The 25,077-nt window shown below is 44.4% G+C and overlaps 1 protein-coding gene across 3 annotated transcripts in view; it reads left to right on the plus strand.

The window, feature by feature from the left end:
- The window catches only part of MORC2 (MORC family CW-type zinc finger 2), a 353,542-nt gene that overhangs the window by 111,650 nt on the left and 216,815 nt on the right, over window positions 1–25,077 (plus strand). For all 3 annotated transcript variants that reach the window (XM_069214663.1, XM_069214664.1, XM_069214665.1), the window contains exons 7-8: window positions 18,012–18,120; window positions 18,382–18,541. In XM_069214663.1, coding sequence (XP_069070764.1) covers window positions 18,012–18,120; window positions 18,382–18,541 — 269 coding nt within the window. The remainder of the gene's footprint in view (window positions 1–18,011; window positions 18,121–18,381; window positions 18,542–25,077) is intronic.

A 25,077-nucleotide genomic window follows, 5' to 3' on the forward strand; every position in this document is an offset into this window, starting at 1 on the left:
TGGTGAAAAAGGTGACTCCGCCACCCTCTCCTCCACCTGTAATTAACGTCTCACCAGCGCAAACTCCGTCACATTCCCCGGCTCACACCACCATGAGCCAAGGTGACCAGGATCAAGACGCTTGGGACTTATATGACGCCCCAGTGTCGGACAACAGTCCGGAGGCATATCCAACAAAGCCCTCACCACCAGAAGACAGCTCAGCATACTCTCAAGTGGTGGCTAGAGCAGCACAATTCCACAACGTAAACCTCCACTCAGAACAAGTCGAGGATGACTTTTTATTCAACACCCTCTCCTCCACCCACAGCTCCTACCAAAGCCTGCCTATGCTGCCAGGTATGCTTCGGCACGCAAAGGAAATATTCAAGGAGCCGGTCAAAAGTAGGGCAATAACGCCAAGGGTGGAAAAGAAGTATAAGGCACCTCCTACAGACCCTGTTTTCATCACCACACAGCTGCCACCAGATTCCGTCGTAGTAGGAGCAGCTCGGAAAAGAGCCAACTCCCACACATCTGGGGATGCACCACCCCCAGATAAAGAGAGCCGCAAGTTCGATGCAGCTGGGAAAAGAGTCGCAGTACAAGCTGCAAACCAGTGGCGCATCGCTAACTCTCAAGCACTACTTGCGCGCTATGACAGAGCCCATTGGGATGAGATGCAACACCTCATCGAGCATCTTCCCAAGGAACTACAAAAGAGGGCAAAGCAGGTGGTTGAGGAAGGACAGAACATATCAAATAACCAGATACGATCTTCTATGGACGCAGCAGACACAGCTGCAAGAACAATTAATACATCTGTGACCATTAGAAGGCACACATGGCTAAGAACGTCTGGGTTCAAACCAGAGATACAGCAGGCAGTGCTCAATATGCCATTCAACGAAAAACAACTGTTCGGACCAGAAGTGGACACGGCAATCGAAAAACTTAAAAAAGTCACTGACACTGCTAAAGCCATGGGTGCACTCTACTCCCTGCAGAGCAGAGGAACCTATAGCACCTTCCGCAAGACACCCTTTAGAGGGGGGTTTCGGGGTCAGGCCACACAAGCCAGCACCTCGCAGGCAACACCGTCCAGCTACCAGGGACAGTACAGGGGAGGCTTTCGGGGCCAATACAGAGGAGGGCAATTCCCTAGGAATAGAGGAAAATTTCAAAGCCCCAAAACCCCTACAACCAAGCAGTGACTCAGATGTCACTCACCCCCTCCACACAACACCAGTGGGGGGAAGAATAGGTCATTATTACAAAGCATGGGAGGAAATAACTACAGACACTTGGGTCTTAACAATTATCCGACATGGTTATTGCATAGAATTCCTACAATTCCCTCCAAACATACCACCAAAAGCACAGAATTTATCAAAACAACATTCCGAACTTCTGGAAATAGAAGTTCAAGCACTATTGCAAAAGAATGCAATCGAATTAGTACCAAACACACAAACAAACACAGGAGTCTATTCACTGTACTTCTTAATACCAAAAAAGGACAAAACACTGAGACCAATCCTAGACCTCCGAATACTAAACACCTACATCAAATCAGACCACTTTCACATGGTCACGCTACAAGAAGTGTTACCATTGCTAAAACTACAGGACTACATGACAACCTTAGACCTCAAAGACGCGTATTTCCATATACCAATACATCCGTCGCACAGGAAATACCTACGGTTCGTATTCAAAGGAATACATTACCAATTCAAAGTATTGCCTTTTGGTTTAACAACCGCACCAAGAGTCTTTACAAAATGTCTAGCAGTAGTGGCTGCACACATCAGAAGGCAGCAAATACATGTATTCCCGTATCTAGACGACTGGCTAATCAAAACCAATTCACTAACAAAGTGCTTACAACACACAAATCAAATCATACAAACCCTCTACAAACTAGGTTTCACCGTCAACTTTGCAAAATCCAACATTTTGCCGTGCAAAGTACAACAATACCTGGGAGCCATAATAGACACAACAAAAGGAGTAGCCACTCCAAGTCCACAAAGAATTCAAAATTTCAACAAGATCATACAACGCATGTATCCAACACAAACAATACAAGCAAAGTTGATATTACAACTCCTAGGCATGATGTCTTCATGCATAGCCATTGTCCCGAACGCAAGACTACACATGAGGCCCTTACAACAGTGCCTAGCATCACAATGGTCACAAGCACAGGGTCACCTTCTAGATCTGGTGTTGATAGACCGCCAAACTTACCTCTCGCTTCTAGGGTGGAACAGTATAAATTTAAACAAAGGGCGGCCATTCCAAGACCCAGTGCCACAATACGTAATAACAACAGATGCTTCCATGACGGGGTGGGGAGCACACCTCGATCAACACAGCATACAAGGACAATGGAACGTACATCAAACAAAACTGCATATAAATCACCTAGAAATGCTAGCAGTTTTTCAAGCATTAAGGGCTTTCCAACCAATTATAACTCACAAATACATTCTTGTCAAAACAGACAACATGACAACAATGTATTATCTAAACAAACAGGGGGGACACACTCAACGCAGTTGAGCCTTCTAGCACAGAAGATATGGCGATGGGCAATTCACAACCACATTCGTCTAATAGCGCAGTTTATTCCAGGGATCCAGAATCAACTTGCAGACAATCTCTCTCGAGATCACCAACAGGTCCACGAATGGGAAATTCACCCCCAAATTCTAAACACTTACTTCAGACTCTGGGGAACACCTCAAATAGACTTGTTTGCAACAAGAGAGAACGCAAAATGCCAAAACTTCGCATCCAGATACCCACACAGGCAGTCCCAAGGCAATGCCCTATGGATGAACTGGTCAGGGATATTTGCCTACGCTTTTCCTCCTCTCCCTCTCCTTCCTTATCTGGTAAACAAATTGAGTCAAAACAAACTCAAACTCATTTTAATAGCACCAACTTGGGCAAGGCAACCCTGGTACACAACACTGCTAGACCTATCAGTAGTACCCCACATCAAATTGCCCAACAGGCCGGATCTGTTAACACAACACAACCAACAGATCAGACATCCAGATCCAGCATCGCTGAATCTAGCAATCTGGCTCCTGAAATCCTAGAATTCGGACACTTACAACTTACCCAAGAATGTATGGACGTCATAAAGCAAGCCAGAAGGCCGTCCACTAGGCACTGCTATGCAAGTAAATGGAAGAGGTTTGTCTGCTACTGCCATCATAATCAGATCCAACCTTTACACGCAACTCCAAAGGACGTAGTGGGTTACTTGCTTTACTTACAAAAATCTAACCTAGCCTTCTCTTCCATTAAAATACACCTTGCGGCAATATCTGCATACCTGCAGACTACCTATTCAACTTCCCTATATAGGATACCAGTTATTAAAGCATTCATGGAAGGCCTTAAAATAATTATACCACCAAGAACACCACCTGTTCCTTCATGGAACTTAAATGTTGTCTTAACAAGACTCATGGGTCCACCTTTTGAACCCATGCACTCTTGCGAAATACAGTTCCTAACCTGGAAGGTTGCATTTCTCATCGCCATTACATCTCTAAGAAGAGTAAGCGAAATTCAGGCGTTTACAATACAAGAACCTTTTATACAACTACACAAAAATAAAGTCGCCCTAAGGACTAATCCTAAATTTTTACCAAAGGTTGTTTCACCGTTCCACCTAAATCAAACAGTGGAACTACCAGTGTTCTTCCCACAGCCAGATTCCGTAGCTGAGAGGGCACTACATACATTAGATGTCAAAAGAGCATTAATGTACTACATTGACAGAACGAAAAACATCAGAAAGACTAAACAACTATTTATTGCATTCCAAAAACCTCATGCAGGAAACCCAATATCAAAACAAGGTATAGCCAGATGGATAGTTAAATGTATCCAAATCTGCTACCTTAAAGCAAAACGACATCTGCCCATTACACCAAGGGCACACTCAACCAGAAAAAAAGGTGCTACCATGGCCTTTCTAGGAAACATCCCAATGCAAGAAATATGTAAGGCAGCCACATGGTCTACGCCACACACGTTCACCAAGCACTACTGTGTAGACGTGTTATCCGCACAGCAAGCCACAGTAGGTCAAGCCGTGTTAAGAACATTATTTCAAACCACTTCCATTCCTACAGGCTGAGCCACCGCTTTTGGGGAGATAACTGCTTACTAGTCTATGCAGAACATGTGTATCTACAGCGACAGATGCCATCGAACTGAAAATGTCACTTACCCAGTGTACATCTGTTCATGGCATCAGTCGCTGAAGATTCACATGTGCCCACCCACCTCCCCGGGAGCCTGTAGCAGTTCGGAAGTTAGCTTCAACTTTGTACATTTGTATATATATTATTTTAACCTTAAATAGGTACATACTTAGTCACTCCATTGCATGGGCACTATTACTACAACACAACTCCTACCTCGCCCTCTGCGGGGAAAACAATCGAAGATGGAGTCGACGCCCATGCGCAATGGAGACAGAAGGAGGAGTCACTCGGTCCCGTGACTCGAAAGACTTCTTCGAAGAAAAACAACTTGTAACACTCCGACCCAACACCAGATGGCGAGCTATGCAGAACATGTGAATCTCCAGCTACTGATGCCACGAACAGATGTACACTGGGTAAGTGACATTTTCATTTAGGGGCGGCTTCAAAACCCAAACTACAGATGCTTCCACCTCCCATCCCAAACAAATGCAACAATATTATGCAAGAGGGTCATTTAGAGGCTCTTACAGAGGCCAAAACTTTAGGGCCAGAGGAACGTTTAATGCCTCAAAAAGTGCTACCACTCCCACAATACAATGACTTCCACAACATTGCACAATCCCGACACGTCTCCTGTGGGAGGAAGAGTGCAACAATTCCACTCTCACTGGCAAAACATCACCACAGATCAGTGGGTACTTTCAATTATCCGCAATGGTTATTGCCTAGAACTCACTTCTACTCCACCAAATATTCCCCCTCGTTCTCACAAACTCTCTCCAGAACACACTGTTCTGCTAAAACAAGAGGTACAATCAATATTACTAAAAGGAGCCATAGAAATGGTTCCAATATCACAACAAGGAACAGGAGTATAATCACTATATTTCTTTATACCAAAAAAGGATGGTACTCTCCGACCCATCCTCGATCTCAGACCTCTAAATCTATACATCCTGTCAGAACATTTTCACATTGTCACTCTCCAGGATGTAATTCCACTACTACAGAAAAACGATTACATGACTGCTTTAGGCCTCAAATAACCCTACTTTCATATTCCCATACATTCAGCTCACCGCAAATACTTAAGATTCGTAATATCCGTCAAACACTACCAATTCAAAGTACTTCCCTTCGTCATAACAACAGCTCCAAGGGTTTTCACAAAATGTCTAGCTGTAGTAGCAGCTGACCTCAGAAGACAACACATACATGTCTTCCCTTATCTAGAAGATTGGCCAATAAAATCTAGCAATATTCTACAGTGTAAACAACACACTCGATGTACAATAGATACCCTATACATATTAGGGTTCACAATCAGTTACCAAAAATCTCATCTTCAACCAGCACAGTTTCAACCTTATCTGGGTGCAATTCTCAATACTCAAAAAGCATTAGCCAACCCAAATCCACAGAGGATACGGTTTTTTCAATATCTCATATCACAAATACCGGTCAATCAAAATTACACTTTAAGATTTAACATGAAACTATTGGGAATGATGGCATTGTGCATAGCGCTAGTACCGCATGTAAGACTAAACATGAGACCACTGCAACAGTGTCTCTCACAACAATGGTCTCGGGCACAGAGTCAGTTACAGGATCTAGTGTTGTTTAGACCGCCAAACTTACAAATCTCTGCAATGGTGGAATCACAACAATTTAATAAAAGGACGGCCATTTCAGGACCCAGTGCCACAGACCATAATCACAACAAATGTGTCAATGGGGGGGATTCATCTCAACAACCTAACCATACAACGGGAATGGAACTCAGCGCAATTAACTTATCACATAAATCATTTAGAATTGTTAGCTGTGTTCTTTCAACCTCAAATCACACACAAGACAGTCTTAATAGGAACAGACAACATGACGACAATGTATTATCTGAAAAAACAAGGGGCCACACATTCATCCCAATTGTCCCTTCTAGCCCAAACAATATGGAAATGGGCAATTCACAATCAGATTTACTTACTAGCGGAATACATCTCAGGGATACACAACCAGTTAGCAGACCTAGTAAGCAGGACGCAGCAACAAATACACTAGTGGAAGATTCACCCACAGGTACTTCAACATTACTTTCAAATGTGGGGAACACCAGACATAGACCTTTTCGCAACAAGCAAAAACACAAAATGCCAAAACTTCGCATCCAGACATCCACACACCGTCTGTTCAAGGACAATGCTCTATTTATCAACTGGTCAGGGATATTTGCTTACGCTTTTCCCCCTCTCCCGTTAATTCCATTTCTGGTCAACAAAACGCGTCACACCTCTCTCACCATGATACTCATAGCTCCCACATGGGCAAGTCAACCGTGGTACATAATACTCCTGGATCTGTCAGTAGTACCCTATCACAAGCTTCCAAACAGACCAGATCTGTTAGCATAGAACAAAGGTCAAATCAGGCATCCCAATCCCAGTGTACTCAACTTAGCGATTTTGCTCCTGAAGTCATAGAGTTTGATATTTACACCTTCCATTAGAATGTATGGAAGTTCTAAAACAAGCACCCAAACCAACAACCAGACAATGATAAGCATACAGGTGGAAATGGTTTGTACACTACTGCCAACCTAAAAACATAAATCCCCTTAAAGCATCAGTACGAGATATTGTGTGCTGCTTGCTTTATTTACAAAAAGCCAACTTAGCTTTTTCCACTTAAAATTCATCGAACAGGTATATCAGCATACATACAAACCATACAACATACTTTTCTCTTTAAAGTTCTTGTCATAAAGGCTTTTATGGAAGGACTTAAACATATTATTCCACCCAGAACTCCACCAGTTCCTGCATGGAATCTTAATATCGTACTCACAAGACTAATGGGACCACCATTCGAGCCCATGCACTCATGTGATATTCAGTTTCTCACATGGAAAGTTGCTTTGTTAGTAGCAATTACTTAATTAAGAAGAGTGAGTGAAATTCAGGCATTTACTCTAGAGAAACCGTTTTTCCAAGTACACAAACATAAAGTTGTACTGAGGACAAACCCCACATTTTTACCAAAATTAGTTTCACCTTTTCACATTAATCAGTCAGTGGAATTGGCAGTCTTCTTTCCACAGCCAGACTCAACTGCTGAAAGAGCTTGACATAATCTTGACCTTTGAAAGAGCTCTAATGTACTATGTAGACAGAACAAAAGATTTCAGGAAAACTAAACAACTTTTTGTTGCTTTCCAAGAGCCACATAAAGGTAATCCCATTTCAAAACAAGGATTAGCTAGATGGATTGTGAGATGTATTCAGACATGTTACATTAAAGCAAAAAGGCAACTTTTGATAACTCCTAAAGCACATTCCACTAGGAAAAAGGGTGCCTCTATGGAATTCTTCGGGAACATCCCATTGGCAGACATATGCAAGGCTGCCACATGGTCCACACCACATACATTCACAAAGCATTACTGTGTGGATGTTTTATCAAAAAACAAGCCAATGTTGGACAAGCAGTGCTAAAAACACTATTTCAGACCACTTCAACACCTACAGGCTAGCCACCACTTTATTGGGAGGAGGACTGCTTTTTAGTCTATGCACAGCATGTGTATCTGCAGCTGCATATGCCAATGAACGGGAAATGTCACTTACCCAGTGTACATCTGTCTGTGGTGTGTAGGGCTGCAGATTCACGTACGCCCTCTCTCCTCCCCAGGAGCCTGTAGTTGTTGCAGTACTCATTTGTACATATGTGTATATATATATATATATATTTGCAAGGACATATTATTTACTTATTAAATGTAGTTGTACATTTACATTCTTTCACACTGTCACTCCTTCCTATGCCCTTCTGCGCAAAATCAATCTAACAAAGGAGTCGATGCCCATGAGCACTATCACTGACAGGATGAGCCATTCGATCCTATGACTCGAAAAAAGACTTCTTCAAAGAAAAACAACTTGTAACACTCGGAGCCCAATGCTAGATGGCAGGATATGCACAACATGTCAATCTGCAGCACTACACGTCACAAACAGATGTACACTGGGTAAGTGACATTTAAAAAAATATATATATATATATATATTTATATATGTGTTCGATGGCAGGTGTAGCTGCAGATACACATGCTATGCACAGGTCCTGCCATCTAGTGTTGGGCTTGGAGTGTTACAAGTTGTTTTTCTTCAAAGAACTCTTTTCGAGTCACGGGACTGAGTGACTCCTCCTTTTCGGCTCCATTGCGCATGGGCATCGACTCCATCTCAGATTGTTCACTTTCCACCATCGGGTTCCGATGTGTTCCTCTTCACTCCGGTTGTTCAGGTCAGAAAATTCTTACAAACCATCTAAATTTGTCGGTATTGTTTTCGATCGCGTATCATCCATTATCGACATCTCAGTACCGGCGGATACAGATCTCTACTTGCCCTTCGGGGCACCAGCACCCAACTTGGGCCTGGTTGGCCCAACCAAAAGTATTGTCGAAGCCTCATGGACCGGACCCAGTTTAGATTCTGCCCGTGGTGCCACGCCAAGTATCCGTACATGGATCAACATCTGGTTTATAACCTGTGTTTATCTCCGGATCATCGAGAGGATACCTGCGAAGCCTGTAGATCCTTCCGCTCGAAAAAGACTCTAAGAGACCAAAGAGCGCGAATATTAGAGATGGCGTCCAGAAGCACCGAACGCCTCGACGCAGAAGAGGAGATGATCCACACTGCCGTCTCCGTTCGGGGGTCCGATTCCGAACAAGAGTCCGACCTCAACCGATCAGTAACAGCGGGCCAGCACATGAGTACGCTTGCCCCGACCCAATCCAAGCCCAAATACAAGGCCTTGGGGACGCCAATGCTGGAAGGCCATGGCTCCACCCATACGAAAGCTACCGGTCACCAAGCAACATCTTCGGCACCGGAAAAGGCCACGCCAACAACAAAGCCTTCGGACTCGAGCCAAGGCACAGGCTCCGAAATTGTAAGGCACTGACCCATCGAGTCGAAACCCCGAAAGTCACTTTCGGAGCCGAGGCCGACAAGTACTCCAGGCCCTTCGGTGCCGAAAAAAACTGTTTCGGAGCCGAAAAAGCATACCTACACAGAGGAGCATGGACTTTTAAAGTAATTGAAAGAAAGCCATAGATTTGATGAGGAATTGACACAAATGGAGGATTTCGATGAGAAACAGGCCAGGATACAAATCCACAAAGAGACTGGCAAAATCCTCACAGCACCTCCTCTGAGAACAAAGAGGAAACTGTCCTTCCATGGATGTTTGGACACTGACCAGCTAACGTGCCAAAAACAAGAGAAAAATCTCTGCCTCCTCAGTTTTCACCTCAACAGTCTCCTCCTCATTCTCCTCAACTAACTGTCTCCCGCCTGCTACACCCACTGCACAGTCTCCATCACACACTATGCAGTCACAACATGACACGGATCCATGGGATCTCTATGATGATCCAGTCTCAGACAATAGTCCAGAGTGCTATCCATCAAAGCCATCACCCCCTGAAGATAGCACCTCATAAACACAGGTTCTAGCCAGGGCAGCGGCATTTCACAACGTGGCCATGCACACCGAACCTCTGGAGGACGACTTCTTATTTAACACACTGTCCTCAACTCACACCACATACCAGAGTCTACCCATGCTTCCTGGCATGCTAAAATATGCTCAGCAAATCTTCCAGGAACCAGGGAAGGGAAGAGCTATAACTCCACGGGTAGAGAAGCAATATAAGCCACCACCCACAGACCCCATTTTTATTACACAACAGCTACCCCCAGACTCCGTAGCGGTGAGCGCAGCAAGAAAAAGGGCTAGTTCACAGTCCTCTGGAGACGCACCCCCTCCAGATAAAGAAAGCAAAAAAATTGATGCTGCAGGTAAAAGGGTGGCGTTACAGGCAGCCAATCAGTGGCGTATAGCCAGTTTGCAGGTCCTACTAGCCGGATATGACAGGGCTCACTGGGATGAGATAAAGGACATTATTCCGTATCTCTCCAAGGACCAACAGAAGAGAGCCCAGCAGGTAGTAGAGGCGGGACAAGCAATCACAAATAACCAAATAAGGTCAGCGCTAGACTCCGCAGACACAGCCGCAAGAACTATTAATACGGCTGTCAAAATTAGGCGACATGCATGGCTTAGGTCATCAGGATTTAAACCTGAAATCCAGCAGGCTGTCCTCAACATGCCTTTTAATCAACAACAATTATTCGTCACACAAGTTGACACAGCCATCGACAAAATGAAAAAAGACGCCGACACTGCCAAAGCAATGGGTGCGCTTTATTCATCCCAATACAGAGGCTAATTTCGAAAGCCTCAATATAGGGGAGGCTTCACACCCCAGCCAACCGAGCCATCTACCTCACAAGCCAAAACCTCTTACCAGACGCAATACCAGAGAGGAGGGTTTCGGGGATCCTACAGAGGACAGTTCCCCAGATCTAGAGGAAAATACCAATCCTCAAAACAACCCACTAATACCAAACAGTGACTTTACCACCACCACCTTTTCTCACCACACTTCCCCTGTGGGAGGAAGACTGCAAAAGTTCCACGCCCACTGGTTACCCATCACAACAGACAATTGGGTATTATCCATTATCCAACATCGTTACTGCATAGAGTTCACACAGACTCCTCCAGACATTCCCCCAAAAGCGCACAAACCTCCACCTCAACACATTTCAATGTTGCAAACAGAAGTACAGGCACTATTACTCAAACAAGCCATAGAACTTGTGCCACATCATCAAAAAGGAACAGGGGTTTACCCCCTGTACTTCCTCATTCCCACAAAGGACAAAACATTAAGACTAATATTAGATCTCAGGACTCTCAACCTCTACATCCGATCAGAACACTTTCACATGGTAACGCTATAAGATAGTCCCACTGCTACAACGAGAATAATTTATGGCAACACTGGATCTAAAAGATGCATATTTTCACATACCCATCCATCCAGCTCACAGAAAATATCTCAGATTTGTAATACAGGGAAAATATTACCAGTTCAAAGTGTTACCTTTCGGGATAACAACAGCTCCCAGAGTATTAAAAAAATGCCTTGCCGTAGTCGCAGCATACATAAGGAGACAACATATACATGTCTTCCCATATCTCGACAACTGGCTAGTAAAATCCAGCACTCAAAAACAGTGGCAACATCACACATGTTATGTAATAAACACCCTACACACACTAGGGTTCTCAATAAATTACCAAAAATCACACCTACAACCAGCACAAATTCAGCAGTACTTAGGGGCTACATCAAACACCAAAAAAGCACTTTCAAGCCCAAGTCCACAAAGAGTGCAATCGTTCCACACCATATTGCCAAAAATCCAGCCAAACCAACATTACACTGTCCGTTTTGTCATGAAACTGTTGGGTATGATGGCATCATGCATCGCCATTGTCCCAAACGCAAGATCACACATGCGGCTCTTACAACAGTGCCTTGCAAAACAATGGTCATCTCCAAGATCTAGTGTTGATAGACCGCCAAACACACATTTCGCTTCAGTGGTGGAATCCCACAAATTTAAACAAAGTGCGGCTATTTCAAGACCCTGTGCCTCACGCCATTCTTACAACAGATTCATCAATGGTTGGATGGGGAGCACACCTCAACAATCACAATATTCAGGGACAATGGGACAACAAACAAAAACAACTTCACATAAATCACTTAGAACTGCTATCAGTATCCCTAACACTAAGAGCCTTTCAACCTCTTCTTGTTCACAAACACATTCTTGTCAGAACAGACAATATGACAACAATGTACTACCTAAAAAACAGGGAGGAACCCACTCATCACAACTTTTTCTTCTAGCACAAAATAATTGGTATTGGGCAATTCACAACAACATACACCTGCTAGCTCAGTACATTCCAGGGATTCACAATCAATTAGCAGACGACCTCCGTCGAGATCACCAACAAACCCACAAGTGGGTGGGAAATTCACCCCCAAGTACTTCACAAATACTTTCGTCAGTGGGGGACACCAGACTTAGATCTGTTCGCCACTAACCACAACGCAAAATGCCAAAACTTCGCGTCCAGGTACCCACACCCTCAATCCAAGGGCAATGCTCTATGGATCAACTGGTCAGGGATATTTGCTTACACTTTCTCACTCTCCTGCTCATTCCATTTCTGGTCAACAAACTGCGTCAAAGCAAACTCAAACTCATAGCACCAATGTGGGCACGTCAACCATGGTACACCACATTGCTAGAACTGTCAGTAGTACCACACATCAAACTCCCAAACAGACCGGACCTGTTGACACAAAGCAAACAACAGATCAGACACCCCAATCCAGCAATGCTCTATCTGGCAATCTGGCTCCTGAAATCTTAGAGTTTGGATATCTAAATCTTCCACCAGAATGTATGAAAGTGATTAAACAGGCAAGAAAACCTACTACCAGGCAGTGTTATGCAAACAAATGGAAAAGATTTGTGTTCTACTGCCAAGCAAAACACATAACACCCTTAGACGCAACCATACAAAACATTGTAGGTTATTTACTCCACCTACAAAAAGCTAATTTAGCTTTTTCATCCATTAAGATATATCTCACAGCAATTTCTGCTTATTTATTTACAAAATAAACAAACCAAATCTCTATTTAGAGTGCCTGTCATCAAAGCTTTCATGAAGGGTCTAAAACGAATCATACCTCCAAGAACCCCACCAGTACCTTCATGGAATCTTAACATCGTACTCACACGACTCATGGGTCCACACTGAACCCATGCGCTACTGTCAGATTCAATTGCTAACTTGGAAAGTAACATTTCTAGTAGCAGTCACTTCATTACGAAGAGTTAGTGAAATACAAGCCTTCACTATTGAACAACCCTTTATACAAGTACACAAACATAAGGTTGTACTTCGCACAAACCCTAAATTTCTACCTAAAGTCATATCACCGTTTCATTTAAATCAAGCAGTGGAACTTTCAGTCTTCGTCCCACAGCCAGCCTCAGTGGCAGAAAGAGCACTACATACATTAGATATTAAGAGAGCTTTAATGTATTACATCGACAGAACAAAATCATTTAGGAAAACTAAACAGTTGTTTGCATTCCAAAAACCCCATACTGGTACTCCTATATCAAAACAAGGCATAGCCAGATGGATAGTGAAATGTATCCAATTAGAGATAGGCAAAGAAAATAGATAAAAAACAGTATAAATCACAATAGTGAATAGTGACCCTACGGGGAACCCAAACCATGTACTAACGAAATGGAATGCGAATATGGGACTCCCAACCAGGTAAGTGGAATGTGTCGAGGGGAGCTGGGGTACCAGAAAACCACTGAGGTAAGTACCACAACACCTCCTCCCCCGCAACCAGGAAGGAAGGAGTGAATCAGTGGATTTTCCCCCAAACTACCCACAAAGAACAAAAGAGAAGAAATGCAATACCCAGAAGAGACTGCAAGACCCCAGCAGTGGATTCCAGTGAAGGAAGAACTTTGAAGAGCAGGGGGGGAAAGTCCAGAAGGCACGACAGAGCCCAGTGGGGGCAGAAGCACCTACCCACCACACTGAAAATGCAGGAGTTGGTTACCGATGAACACAGGATGGGCATAACTGCCCCCTGAAGACAGTCGTGTTTTTGGAGGATGCAGGTGATATCCCACGCCTAATACAAGATTGCAGACTGGGTTGCCTGTCCAGATTCTTCCAACAAGCCTTGGCAAAGGCAATCTTTGCGGTTGGAGGAAAGTGGAGCTGCCGGGAACCAGCAAGGTGCAGGAGGACTCAACCCAGGAGGGGGAGTCACAGGGGACCCTCAGAGATCAAGAGAGCCCACAGAAACCCAGGCAGCACCCACAGGAGTCCCACAGGGTGCATACATCCTTTCATGTAGGCTGCAATGGCAGGTCAGCTGAACAGTTTGCATAGGCTCCCTATGGGTGACATAATACATGCTGGAGCCCATCTGGGTCCCCAGGCCCCACAGTTTCTGGGTAGCTAGGTACCATATACTAGGGACTTACATGTGGGAACCAGTATGCCAAATGTGGGATGAAATACAGAGTTTGGGAGAGAGAGAGCATAATCACTGGGGTTCCTGGTTAGCAGGATCCCAGTAAACACAGTCAAACACACTGACATCAGGCAGAAAAAGGGGGTAACCATACCAAGAAAGACGGTACTTTCCCACACTGCCGGGTTCAACAGGGACCCATTCAGTTTAATATGTTTGGACCGTTTGCTATAGCAAGAGCAGAACCAGCTCAGGACTATGCAATCTACCCCTATTTAATCCTTGAGAGTGTCGTTAGAATGTTATGACTTGCTTTATCGAATACCACATATAGCTCAAGGAGTAGGCAGAAGTCATCTTTATCCAGTTTAAGAGTGTTGTCCATGATCTGTTGATTAGCTGTTTCAGTGCTGCCGCCAGCTGTGAAGCCAGGCGTGAAGTTGTCCAGCAGGCCATAGTCATTGTTATTTTGCCCAAGATCTGTCAGAGCGCAGCTTTCCAAAACAATTGCCAGGAAATTGAGTTTAAGAAATAGGTGGAAGTTTAGTCTTTAGGGTCATCTCCCTCTTTGGATAGTCTAGGAGTTTGCCTTGAGTTAGTGAGGAATTAATCTCTTGTGCACAGAAACGGGAGATGAGGTAGCTTAACTCCTTGAGTAAGGTGGAGGGGACTTGGTCTGCGGTGTATGAAATCATTCTTGTGTTTCTTATTGTCTTGATGAGTTTCTTTGTTCACTACCCTGAATTTGTTCCCAGAAGCATTGCGCTTCAGGCTAGGCGGTAGGAGATGTTTGCCAAATGAGTCGAATGAAAGCGAACAATTGATCCTCCTGATCTTTTCAGCAAAGTGTTTAGAGAACTTGCACCTCTCCATTGAGGAATTAATGGCAGATTTCAATTTAGGACAAAGTTGTTACATTTCTGATGTTGAAGATTTTTCTGCTGCAGTTTCTTGCGTTCTCTACTTGGGTCCTAAAGAAGGAGGGTTTCGCATTGAAGACATACCTGAACCTTTAATTTTAAGTTGAGTCCGATGCTAGTCGAGGGGTTTTATCTCATTCAGTCTGAACAATCTCATGTCTTAAGTGAGATCCTTATTGTATCACAAAAAGGAGAGTTTGTTTTTTTGCCTCTTGAATTTAAAAGGAGCCACTTCATCCTTTACATCAGTTATGATTTATTTGTATTACGAAGCCAGATTGGTTGCTCTCGTAAACTGTTGATGTGTTTGAAATGCAACATGATTTTCTATAACACCTCGTTGGGTCGATTTTTTTTTTTTCTCTCATATTTATCATTTAGGCCTGTAGACTTGTCCTTTAGGTAACAATCTTTCAAAAGTGAGATCGAAGAGGATGGTACGATCTCACTTTTGGTGGTCAGACCAGTTTACCAATTGTATGGAGTCAGTGGGAAGGGACCCTACTTCAGCTATCAAGTGGTCAAGTGTAGAACCTTTTTTGAAAGTCCTACACACACAAACTTCAATGAGTTTGTTGTTGCTAAGGAAATCTCCTACTTGAGTTACCTGAGTCTCTCAACTCATTCCAGTGGAGCCGGAAGTCTCCCACGAAGGTTATGTTAGTGGGCAGGAAAGATTGTTCTGTGCTGAAATCCGTCATTTGCTTGATGAAGAGTTGTTTGTCAGCTGCTGGTAGTATATAATGTGGATCTTAGCCTTGATCCTGCAGGTGTGCCTAGACTCTTGAAAGTGATAAGATTCTTGACACTGAAACTGTTCAGTTGTTAGGAGTTTCTATGAATAGCTGCACTACTACCACCAGAGTTCCCCTCACGATCTAAGCATTTGATGATCAATTTTGTGGGAGCCAGTATATCCATCAATGAAGTATAGAAGACATTTAGCTATGTTTCAGTGAGGAATGAGGAATGGTATCATCCTCTGAGACAGTGGTGGGCAAACTTAGGTCACTGAACTTTGTTGTCTCTGGGGATAGCCATTACTTTCTGTTCTGTAGTCTTGGTTTCATGATGAAGAAAATGAGCTTATCGATTTGTTTAGTGTAGAGGCTTGTGGATTTCGGATTAGTTGAAACAGTTTTCATTTCCTTGTTTAAGATGTCTAGTATATCCTCGATATGGAAGCATAAAGGGAGTGAGTGAGAAGAATCAAAAAGAATCATGCGGGTAATTCCTAAAGTGCTGTTCAGGTACTTGGAGTGGTCAAGGTACTTAGTTGAGACATGCTTTCTTGAGTCAGGGAGAGGGTCCGCAATGGGCAGTTGTGGTATTGGGGATGGAGTTGTGTGTTGGAAGCCGTGTTGGGGCCTAAGGCTTCTACAAGGAAGTAGAGACTTTGGTGAGGGAAAGGGGACACTATTATGGGCTTTAATTCTGTGGAAGGAAATGCTGGGTCGTGAAACTTTGTGAATACTGGAGGAAACTGGTGAGAGTGCACTTTGTGGTAAGGTGGGAAACTCGAATTTAAGAGCAGACAGGTTAGATATAGATTTTATTTGGACCTGGAAAGTGGGTAGTGTGGTTTCTCTGATATGGAGAGGGTCCTGAGGAAAGAGGGACTGGAGCCTGGCTGAGAAAGTTGGGAGGGATTATATACTCCTTGCATGGGGAGTTAGGCAGCGGAGATGGGGATTAATTTACCTTTAATCTGAGGGGGACTGTGTTGCAAATTGACCCCTTTTAGGTTGGTCACCTTAAGTTGTTCCATTGTGTGGGACTCATCTGCTTTTAATCTTGGTCTGAGAAAACCGCAGTGTGTATGCTCTAAGCATTAAAACATATTGAAATTAGCTTAAAACTGGATTGGCACATTCAACTTTCCTATAATGCCATAGCATGTGCTGTGGAAGTAAACCATGACAGTTAGGTGCCACTTGAGGATTGCAGCACATATTAAAGTCCACTGCATTTATGTTTAAAGGCCAGTTAAAATTTCTTATCCTATAGTGTGGGAGGGGGTTTGCTGGAGGGATATGAATGTAGATTAATGGAAGGTGGGTTTGCAATACGAAAGGTTTCAGACCCAGTTGTCAAGTAAAGAGCCAATTGATTGTTAGTATCTTAAACTTCCCAATTTTGTGGGATACTAGCCTAGTATGAGCCCAGACCACTGAGAGGCAGGGCCTAGTGGTAGGCCTGCTGTCTGAGCTCAGGAACTCCCTGTAGGAGTTTTATCTTTATTCCAGGGCTCTGATGGGCTCCTTCCACCCTACACTGTATTCCCAGACCCCTTGTGGTTGTCACTCTACTGAAATTCTATCTTTAAAAATAGAAATGCCAATCCTTGAGGTAAAAGCTGGAGAAGATCAAGAGCTGAACTGCTGAGGATCAGCCTTCAAGAAAAGGATAAGGATTTGGGCATCTAGGAAGCAGGCAGGATAGGGATTTGGAGAAGATGAGGCTTACTTCCACTGCAATTTTCAAGGTATCTCCATCTAACTTCTTAATTTCTCAACTTTTCCAGACATAATTCCCACCTACAGTATTGTTGCAGACATGCTTGCATTGGCTGTGTTCCACGGTGTGTGCAGCTTTTTTGGTAAAATTGGATTCATTTTAGCAAGAAACAATTTATTTTTTATTGAAATTAGCCAATTAAACAGCATATGATCAATTATGTAGCAAGTGCTACGTACTTCGTTCAGTAGAGCACCACAGAATTGGTATAAATGGCCCTGGGTCTACTTAGTTTTTAAAACCCTTTAATTGTCTGGGAGTTATTGTTTAACTCTATATGTAGTTATGCTTTTCCTTTCCTTTGCTGCTTCTGTAACCATTTTCTTCTTTATCAAATTTTAGAGGTTCCATGCGTATTGGGAAGGATTTTATTCTTTTTACAAAGAAAGATGATGCCATGACATGCCTCTTTTTGTCCCGCACATTCCACGAGGAAGAAGGCATTGATGAGGTTAGTTTTTTGTGAAGATGATCAATTTGTTGTACTTAAGGACCATTGTGGTTATATATCACAGTTTGTTTGACATTGAATTAATAGTATACCAGGGGTTTGGCAGTGACAAATAACTGTATTATTGATATGTCACACAAATAGATGGTTTTATGCAGGCAGTATAGAAGGTCCAGCCCGTTCTAATGTAGATACACGTTGCCATGTACCCTAGAACAAGGGAAGAGCTTTCTCCATAAATTGATGTTTGCTTTACTGTAGGTGATTGTCCCTCTCCCCACATGGAATACAATAACACGTGAGCCTATCACTGAGAACATGGAGAAATTTTCCATTGAGACCGAACTTATATACAAATATTCCCCCTTCCGGTCAGAAGAGGAGCTCCTGGAGCAATTCAGAAAGATTTCGGACAAGAATGGTAAGTGTTTCCCAACCTTTGTTCCATCTTCTTTTCCCTAACTTACTGTCTTATTTACTCACCTTCCACACACCCCTACTGTAGAATCTGGGTTGATATTTTCTGTTCCGTTTGTTGGTCCACAATAATACCAGGGAGTAAAGGGTCATTCTGATTGGAAAAGAAGGCAGTGGGTCCTCAGGCAGAACCAACAGTACATTAGAGTGTTTTTCGAGACTAACTGGTTAAAATCACATCACAGGTTCCGTTACAACTTCCCTGGGGAATGTGATAAGATGGGAACCAACTATTGTGATTAAATTGACAGCAAGCTGAAACCAGTCACTAAAAATAACAGTATTGTAAAGAGGTATTATACTCAAAGTAATGAAGCAGTCAGTCACTGAATCCTTTTAGGGTAAGCTTTTGGAACTCTCAATCCATAAATCTTCACAAAAAACCTCTTTCATTTCACAAATAAATAATTTAAGATCTTCCTCTTATGCAAGCTCTTTCAAAAAGGTTCATTATGTGGCTTAACCCATCGCTCCTCTTCAGTGGAAGTTTTTAAACTACTGTCCTGCCCATATCCCATATCTTCTGCCACGTTCCTTCCTGATTATAAGCTGCTGCTTTTATCTTTAGTTCCATATAAAGTTGTGAGATGCCTTTCAGATCTAGTTTGCATTTTACTGAAACCATTGCAAGAGGACAATCAACAAATTAAATCTAAAAATCTATTTTAAAACCCAGTTATTTTTGTTACTGTTGTTTTTGCAGCATTCACCGACTGTCCATTGTCCATCAGTTAGTGGTTGAGTTGCAGAGGTGACTGTGTCCGTGTTTGATTTTTGATTGTGACAACAAAGAGACTCTATCATGAGGAATGCATCTCTGATGTTCATTAGTGCTCCCCAACGTCTAGCACATGAATGCTGTCTTTAAATTGTTTATTTCTTCGGTTTATTTGCAGTTAAACATGTGGTCATTGGTTTTGAGAAAACAGCAAAAGAAACAAACCCTGGCTTCCCCTTTGAGATCTGTTTTTTCGAATTGACATTAGAACGGGTCATATATAGAATGTGTAATGTTTTTGGAAATTTCAGCATTCAATTTCAAACACTAAACAAAGATGGGGAAAACACCATTTAAAGTTATTCTAAGGTTGCAATGGTTATTTTTCTCAGACAGACAAGCATTAAATCTGTATTTGGTGTTTTCCCACAAACTACAAAAAAAAAACTTAAATCCTAAGACATTCATATTACAAAAAACAGAACTGTGGCCTCTCCATGCCACACTGTCAAGTGAGAGGTGCTGCTCCGTAGAAGTGGAAGAAGTGACTAGACCTAAATAATGGACAGAACCTTATGATGATGGGAAACATTAACGTGTGGGCTGACAACCAACCTAAAACTTTGCCAAGATATTGTGGAAAATGTGATGGCTTTTGGTTCCCGTCAAGTGGTGAAGGTCCTAACCTATGCAGCTGGTCACACTTTAGGTTTAGGATTCTTTCACAAGATTGAAAAGGACAAATATATGATGCAACATCAGACTTGGTTTTACCAATCATTAATATCCTTTCTAAACATTACATCATGCTTGGCCTGTAGCAACTTGAACACAAACCCATTTAAAAAAGACATCAGTAACCTAAGTGGAAAAGGCGTGGCCATGCCGGCAACCAAGATGGCTGCACTGCACTGATGCTCTGGCAAATTCCGCCCTGCAAACGGAGCTGGTGGGTCAGATATTACGTCCATGAGAACCCATGGTGCTCTTCTCTGCCCTGTAGACATATGGGGCCTGATATGCACCAATTTGTAGGATGCTGTGCGCTGCTGTGATACCCAACTGCACGGAGCACCTGACGACCTGCCCCTCACCTTGGAGGTCCTGCGTTGACAGTGGCCACTGGTGAGCCTAAGGCACAAGGTCACTGGACCTCGCTGGGCTGCCCATAAACTCTCTGCGATGATCTGAGCCCCACCACCACTTCATAGGTTCTCCGTGCCCCAACCCCCCATTCTGGAACTGTGCTGATGTCTGGATGATGCCTGGACCCATCACAGAAGTGACGGGGAGACTTGATGCGGCCTAGGGGTGCGACTGACTCCCTTGCCAACCTAGGAGCAGCGCTGAAGGCACAATGAAACTGCATCTGGAAATAACTGGTGGGGCAGGATGGTTACTTTTGCTCCTCTGCACACTGGGCAACAGATGCCTTGTAAACGCTCTTCGAAACCTTTTTGGAAGGACTACCTCATCAGCATGTTCTTCACAGCTCCTCAACTTCCTGGCCAACTCAGAAGAGGGAGTTCTGCAGCCCCCTGTTGCACATCGTGCTGCACCCCACCACCCCCTGCACTGTAGGCCAGGATCCTGACCTGAGGCCTTGACTCGCCCTCCCCACCACCGCGATTGGGTGTACCAGGTTCAGCCCCCCCGGATACCCATCTGCCAGTGATGGAAGACATAAGGGTCCTTCTGGATAAAGCTGGGATGATCTAACTTTTCCCCCGCAATTCAGCACTGGCCTGAACCAGATGTCCAACCCCCACCCCCACAACCACTGACCCAAGGCCACCTACCGCCAGAGAGCCCCTTAGATGCACAACACTGAGCTACATCCTTTGGTCATCTGCTTAGTTCATCTTGATGCAGAGAACTGCCCACTGGAACTGCCCACTCCAGACGTGGTGTGCAGAGATCCAACGCACCACAAATTACCCTTTGAAAAACTGTGACTGATGCGCCTGATATGCTTGTGAGAAAGGGGGTTCTGATACCCTACATTTGCCTGGTGTAGACTCATTTGTGGCCGAACTCTGAGCAGGCTTTCATGCAATCGACTCTGTTTGACACTGTCACTGGCCGCCCTGATCATATGGGGGAGTGCCTGGACCGTGAAAACACTAATCTGAACGGTGCGGAAGAGTGCAGATCTGGGATAGAGGATGGAGCCGTTACAACAGTTCAGCACCTAGAGAAACTGAAACTCGGCCTCAAAACAATAGCTATCAAAAATGAGGACTAAGAGACCCATGGCCACCTCAACAACGTCCGTATACTGGGTATTGTGAAATCCACAGACACAGCCTATTTTGATCTGTTTGTAGGACATCTCCTCTCTAAACTTCTTTGTTGCCAATATTTTACATCAACCTTTGTTGTTGAGCGGGCACATAGATCCCTTGACCCCTGCACCTCTCATGGAGCACCAACGTGGTCAATCATCGCCCAGTGCCTCAATTACCAGGACCGAGATAAAGCCCCTCAACTAGCGCGAGAGCTGGGCCCACTCCATTGGCAAGGGACAAGATCTCCCTCTCCCAGACTTCACAATGGCGGCCCACGAAGCCTGCTGCAAATTCACTGGCGCCAAGGCGGCACTGCTGATTACACTTTGGCATGCTTTTCCCGGCCCGTCTCAGGGTGGACTTTATTGGAAAATTCTGCTTTCTTCACACCCCGGCAGAAGCCCTCTGGTGGTTTGTAAGCAACACGCTAAAGAACGGTCCCCTAGGAGTACCACACTGGATCGTTCTGCTGCTGACTCCCTGGCCTCTGCCGGCATAGTTCATTGATATAACTGACAGGCCCTAGACCCTTGTTCTCAGCCCTCTTGAGCTGACCTTTAAAACTACCTTGCTGAAGATCTACAGGCTTTCCAGTATGCCACACCCCGGAATACATTTCATTGGTGACAATGTACAACCCATCCTCACTCCCATCCTTCTTGGACCATCCTGGAAATAGGGCCCTTTTTGTTGATGCGTTGCTACACCCCTGAAATATACACCACACTGGTATTCTCGAGGGCTCTACTATAGAGGTGCACCCTGAAAACCTACCATCCTCTGGTGTGCTCACTGACTAGCGTGAGCCAGCCACCACCAGACCCCCTAAGATAAGAGCCTTTGCTCTCAGGCAGTCAGCTACAAAGCCTGCTCTAGGTGGGGTGTTACACACTCCCAACCATTAGGGTGACTTGCAAATCTGCATTCCAGGGCAGAGAGCTTCAAAGAAGCCCATCGCCCTTGGTGTACAGATCTGGCTTCCCTCACAAGGAAGATGTCACCCCCTGTCTAAGGGCCCATTTGGCAGCTGGGCAGGTGGGAAATGTAGTGTTCAGCGAGGCATGTCCACCCCTCAAGTCAGATCAAGTCAGAATCACCCCTAAGGTGAGCGGCCTGCTGTGAGTGGACACCACATTGGAGAATATGTCGTCTTAGTGTTGACAGATTTAGGAATTCTGGGACAGGGTTATGTCCACTTCCCACAGGAAGTGGTCATATAGGGGATGTCACCACTGCACACATCGTCACCGACCCGAGTTGAAGTGGATCACTGTTGCCAGTAAGGTTTCCCAGCCCTTCAAAGTCCGAATCCATCATGGTTTCACCCCTCCTGGACTCCCCGATGACGCCTGAAGCCTCTATTCGCAGTCCCCTCTACTGCAACATCTCCGATAAGAAAACCTAACAAGTGAAGGCACCTCTGCACCCGTCACCCATGGACCGTGGAGAAAAGGTCCAAAGTTGCCTACCTGTGCCCGAGCATCGTGAGGCCTGAGGCTCGCTGTTGGTTCAGCCTAACTGGCTTCCTAGCCAAAGCCCACAGCCTATTTTTTCAGTGAACAATCTCTATGAAAAGCATTGAGCACCCGGTGCTGTTTTACACCCTGCACCAGGCCACCTGTATGCCCTTGGTGGTGTTCTGCTGGTGCTGCCTTGGACCATGCCCACCACTCACCCTAGCTCCTGGAGATTGGTCTACTAAATCGATTTACTCCATCTGTTCACAGAACTTGTTCTTCCTCCCATAGGACAACATTGCAGAACTCTGAAATTACACAAAATGCGCACTTCTTAGAGGGAAAACTTATATTTTAAAACATACTTACCTGAACGATTTCCTAAACTCGATAGTTGTTCTTCCTTTTGAGTCAATTTATTGACTATTATGTGTATTGTCAATGTCTTGCAAAACTCCTGTTAAGCCTAAGGCTGCTCGATCAACCTACCTCCAAATAGAGCACTTTGGGATGGCATAGCAAGGCCCTGTCCACTCATAGGGGAACCCTTGGGCTCTATTCAGTATATCTAGTTATTGATATACCCCATAAAGTGCCAGCTTCCGACAAACCTCATGACATTCTTTAAAGCTAAAATACCTTAGGATCAACACTGTCTCTTCCCCTTTTCTAACGATTGACCCTCCACCTTGAGAAACATCACAGTGTACTGACTGATATTGTTGTATGTAACAGTTTACCTTGTCATAGACTGCGCTTTGCCAAGGTTTAGTCTTGGAAACAAAGCATCTAATCACACTCCTGCTAAAAGGAAGACCAAGAGATTGTAGCAAAATTCCAGCTGATATAGAACTTCTCTTTCATCGGCAGAATCTTAGGAAAAAAGAGGCTATAAAACCACAGAATTACGGAGAGTATAACCTCCTAAATGACAGAAAACATGCCACTGGCTACAGCTAGAGAGGAAATTATTGCTGCAGTTGATGTAGATTGGCAGTAGGGCCTAATTCTCTTTGATATCTCCACCTCTGTGACACAGTTGACCACCCAATGGTACGCAGGTGGCTCCAGGACTGGCCAGTGATGTCCAAGAGACCCCATACTGCATCTTTTTCTTCCTTAATGAAATTGATAGGAGCCTTAACAGGGACCAGGCTTGGCTATTGCAACGTAGTAAAAGTTGTGATTCCTTCAAGAGCGCAAACATAGAGAGAGTATATGTAAGGAAATGCCTCCTTGGCATGGTTACCCCCTGACTTTTTGCCTTTGCTGATGCTATGTTTTGAATTGAAAGTGTGCTGAGGCCTGCTAACCAGGCCCCAGCACCAGTGTTCTTTCCCTAACCTGTACTTTTGATTCCACAATTGGCACACCCTGGCATCCAGGTAAGTCCCTTGTAACTGGTACCCCTGGTACCAAGGGCCCTGATGCCAGGGAAGGTCTCTAAGGGCTGCAGCATACCTTATGCCACCCTGGGGACCCCTCACTCAGCACAGACACACTGCTTGCCAGCTTGTGTGTGCTGGTGAGAACAAAACGAGTAAGTCGACATGGCACTCCCCTCAGGGTGCCATGCCAACCTCACACTGCCTATGCAGTATAGATAAGTCACCCCTCTAGTAGGCCTTACAGCCCTAAGGCAGGGTGCACTATACCATAGGTGAGGGCACCAGTGCATGAGCACTGTGCCCCTACAGTGTCTAAGCCAAACCTTAGACATTGTAAGTGCAGGGTAGCCATAAGAGTATATGGTCTGGGAGTCTGTCAAACACGGACTCCACAGCACCATAATGGCTACACTGAAAACTGGGAAGTTTGGTATCAAACTTCTCAGCACAATAAATGCACACTGATGCCAGTGTACATTTTATTGTAAAATACACCACAGAGGGCACTTTAGAGGTGCCCCCTGAAACCTAATCCAACTACCCGTGTAGGTTCTAGCAGCCTGCCACACTCGAGACATGTTGCTGGCCACATGGGGAGAGTGCCTTTGTCACTCTGTGGCCTGTAACAA

Source organism: Pleurodeles waltl, chromosome 11 (genome assembly GCF_031143425.1).
Source record: "Pleurodeles waltl isolate 20211129_DDA chromosome 11, aPleWal1.hap1.20221129, whole genome shotgun sequence".
In the NCBI taxonomy this organism is placed as follows: domain Eukaryota; kingdom Metazoa; phylum Chordata; class Amphibia; order Caudata; family Salamandridae; genus Pleurodeles; species Pleurodeles waltl.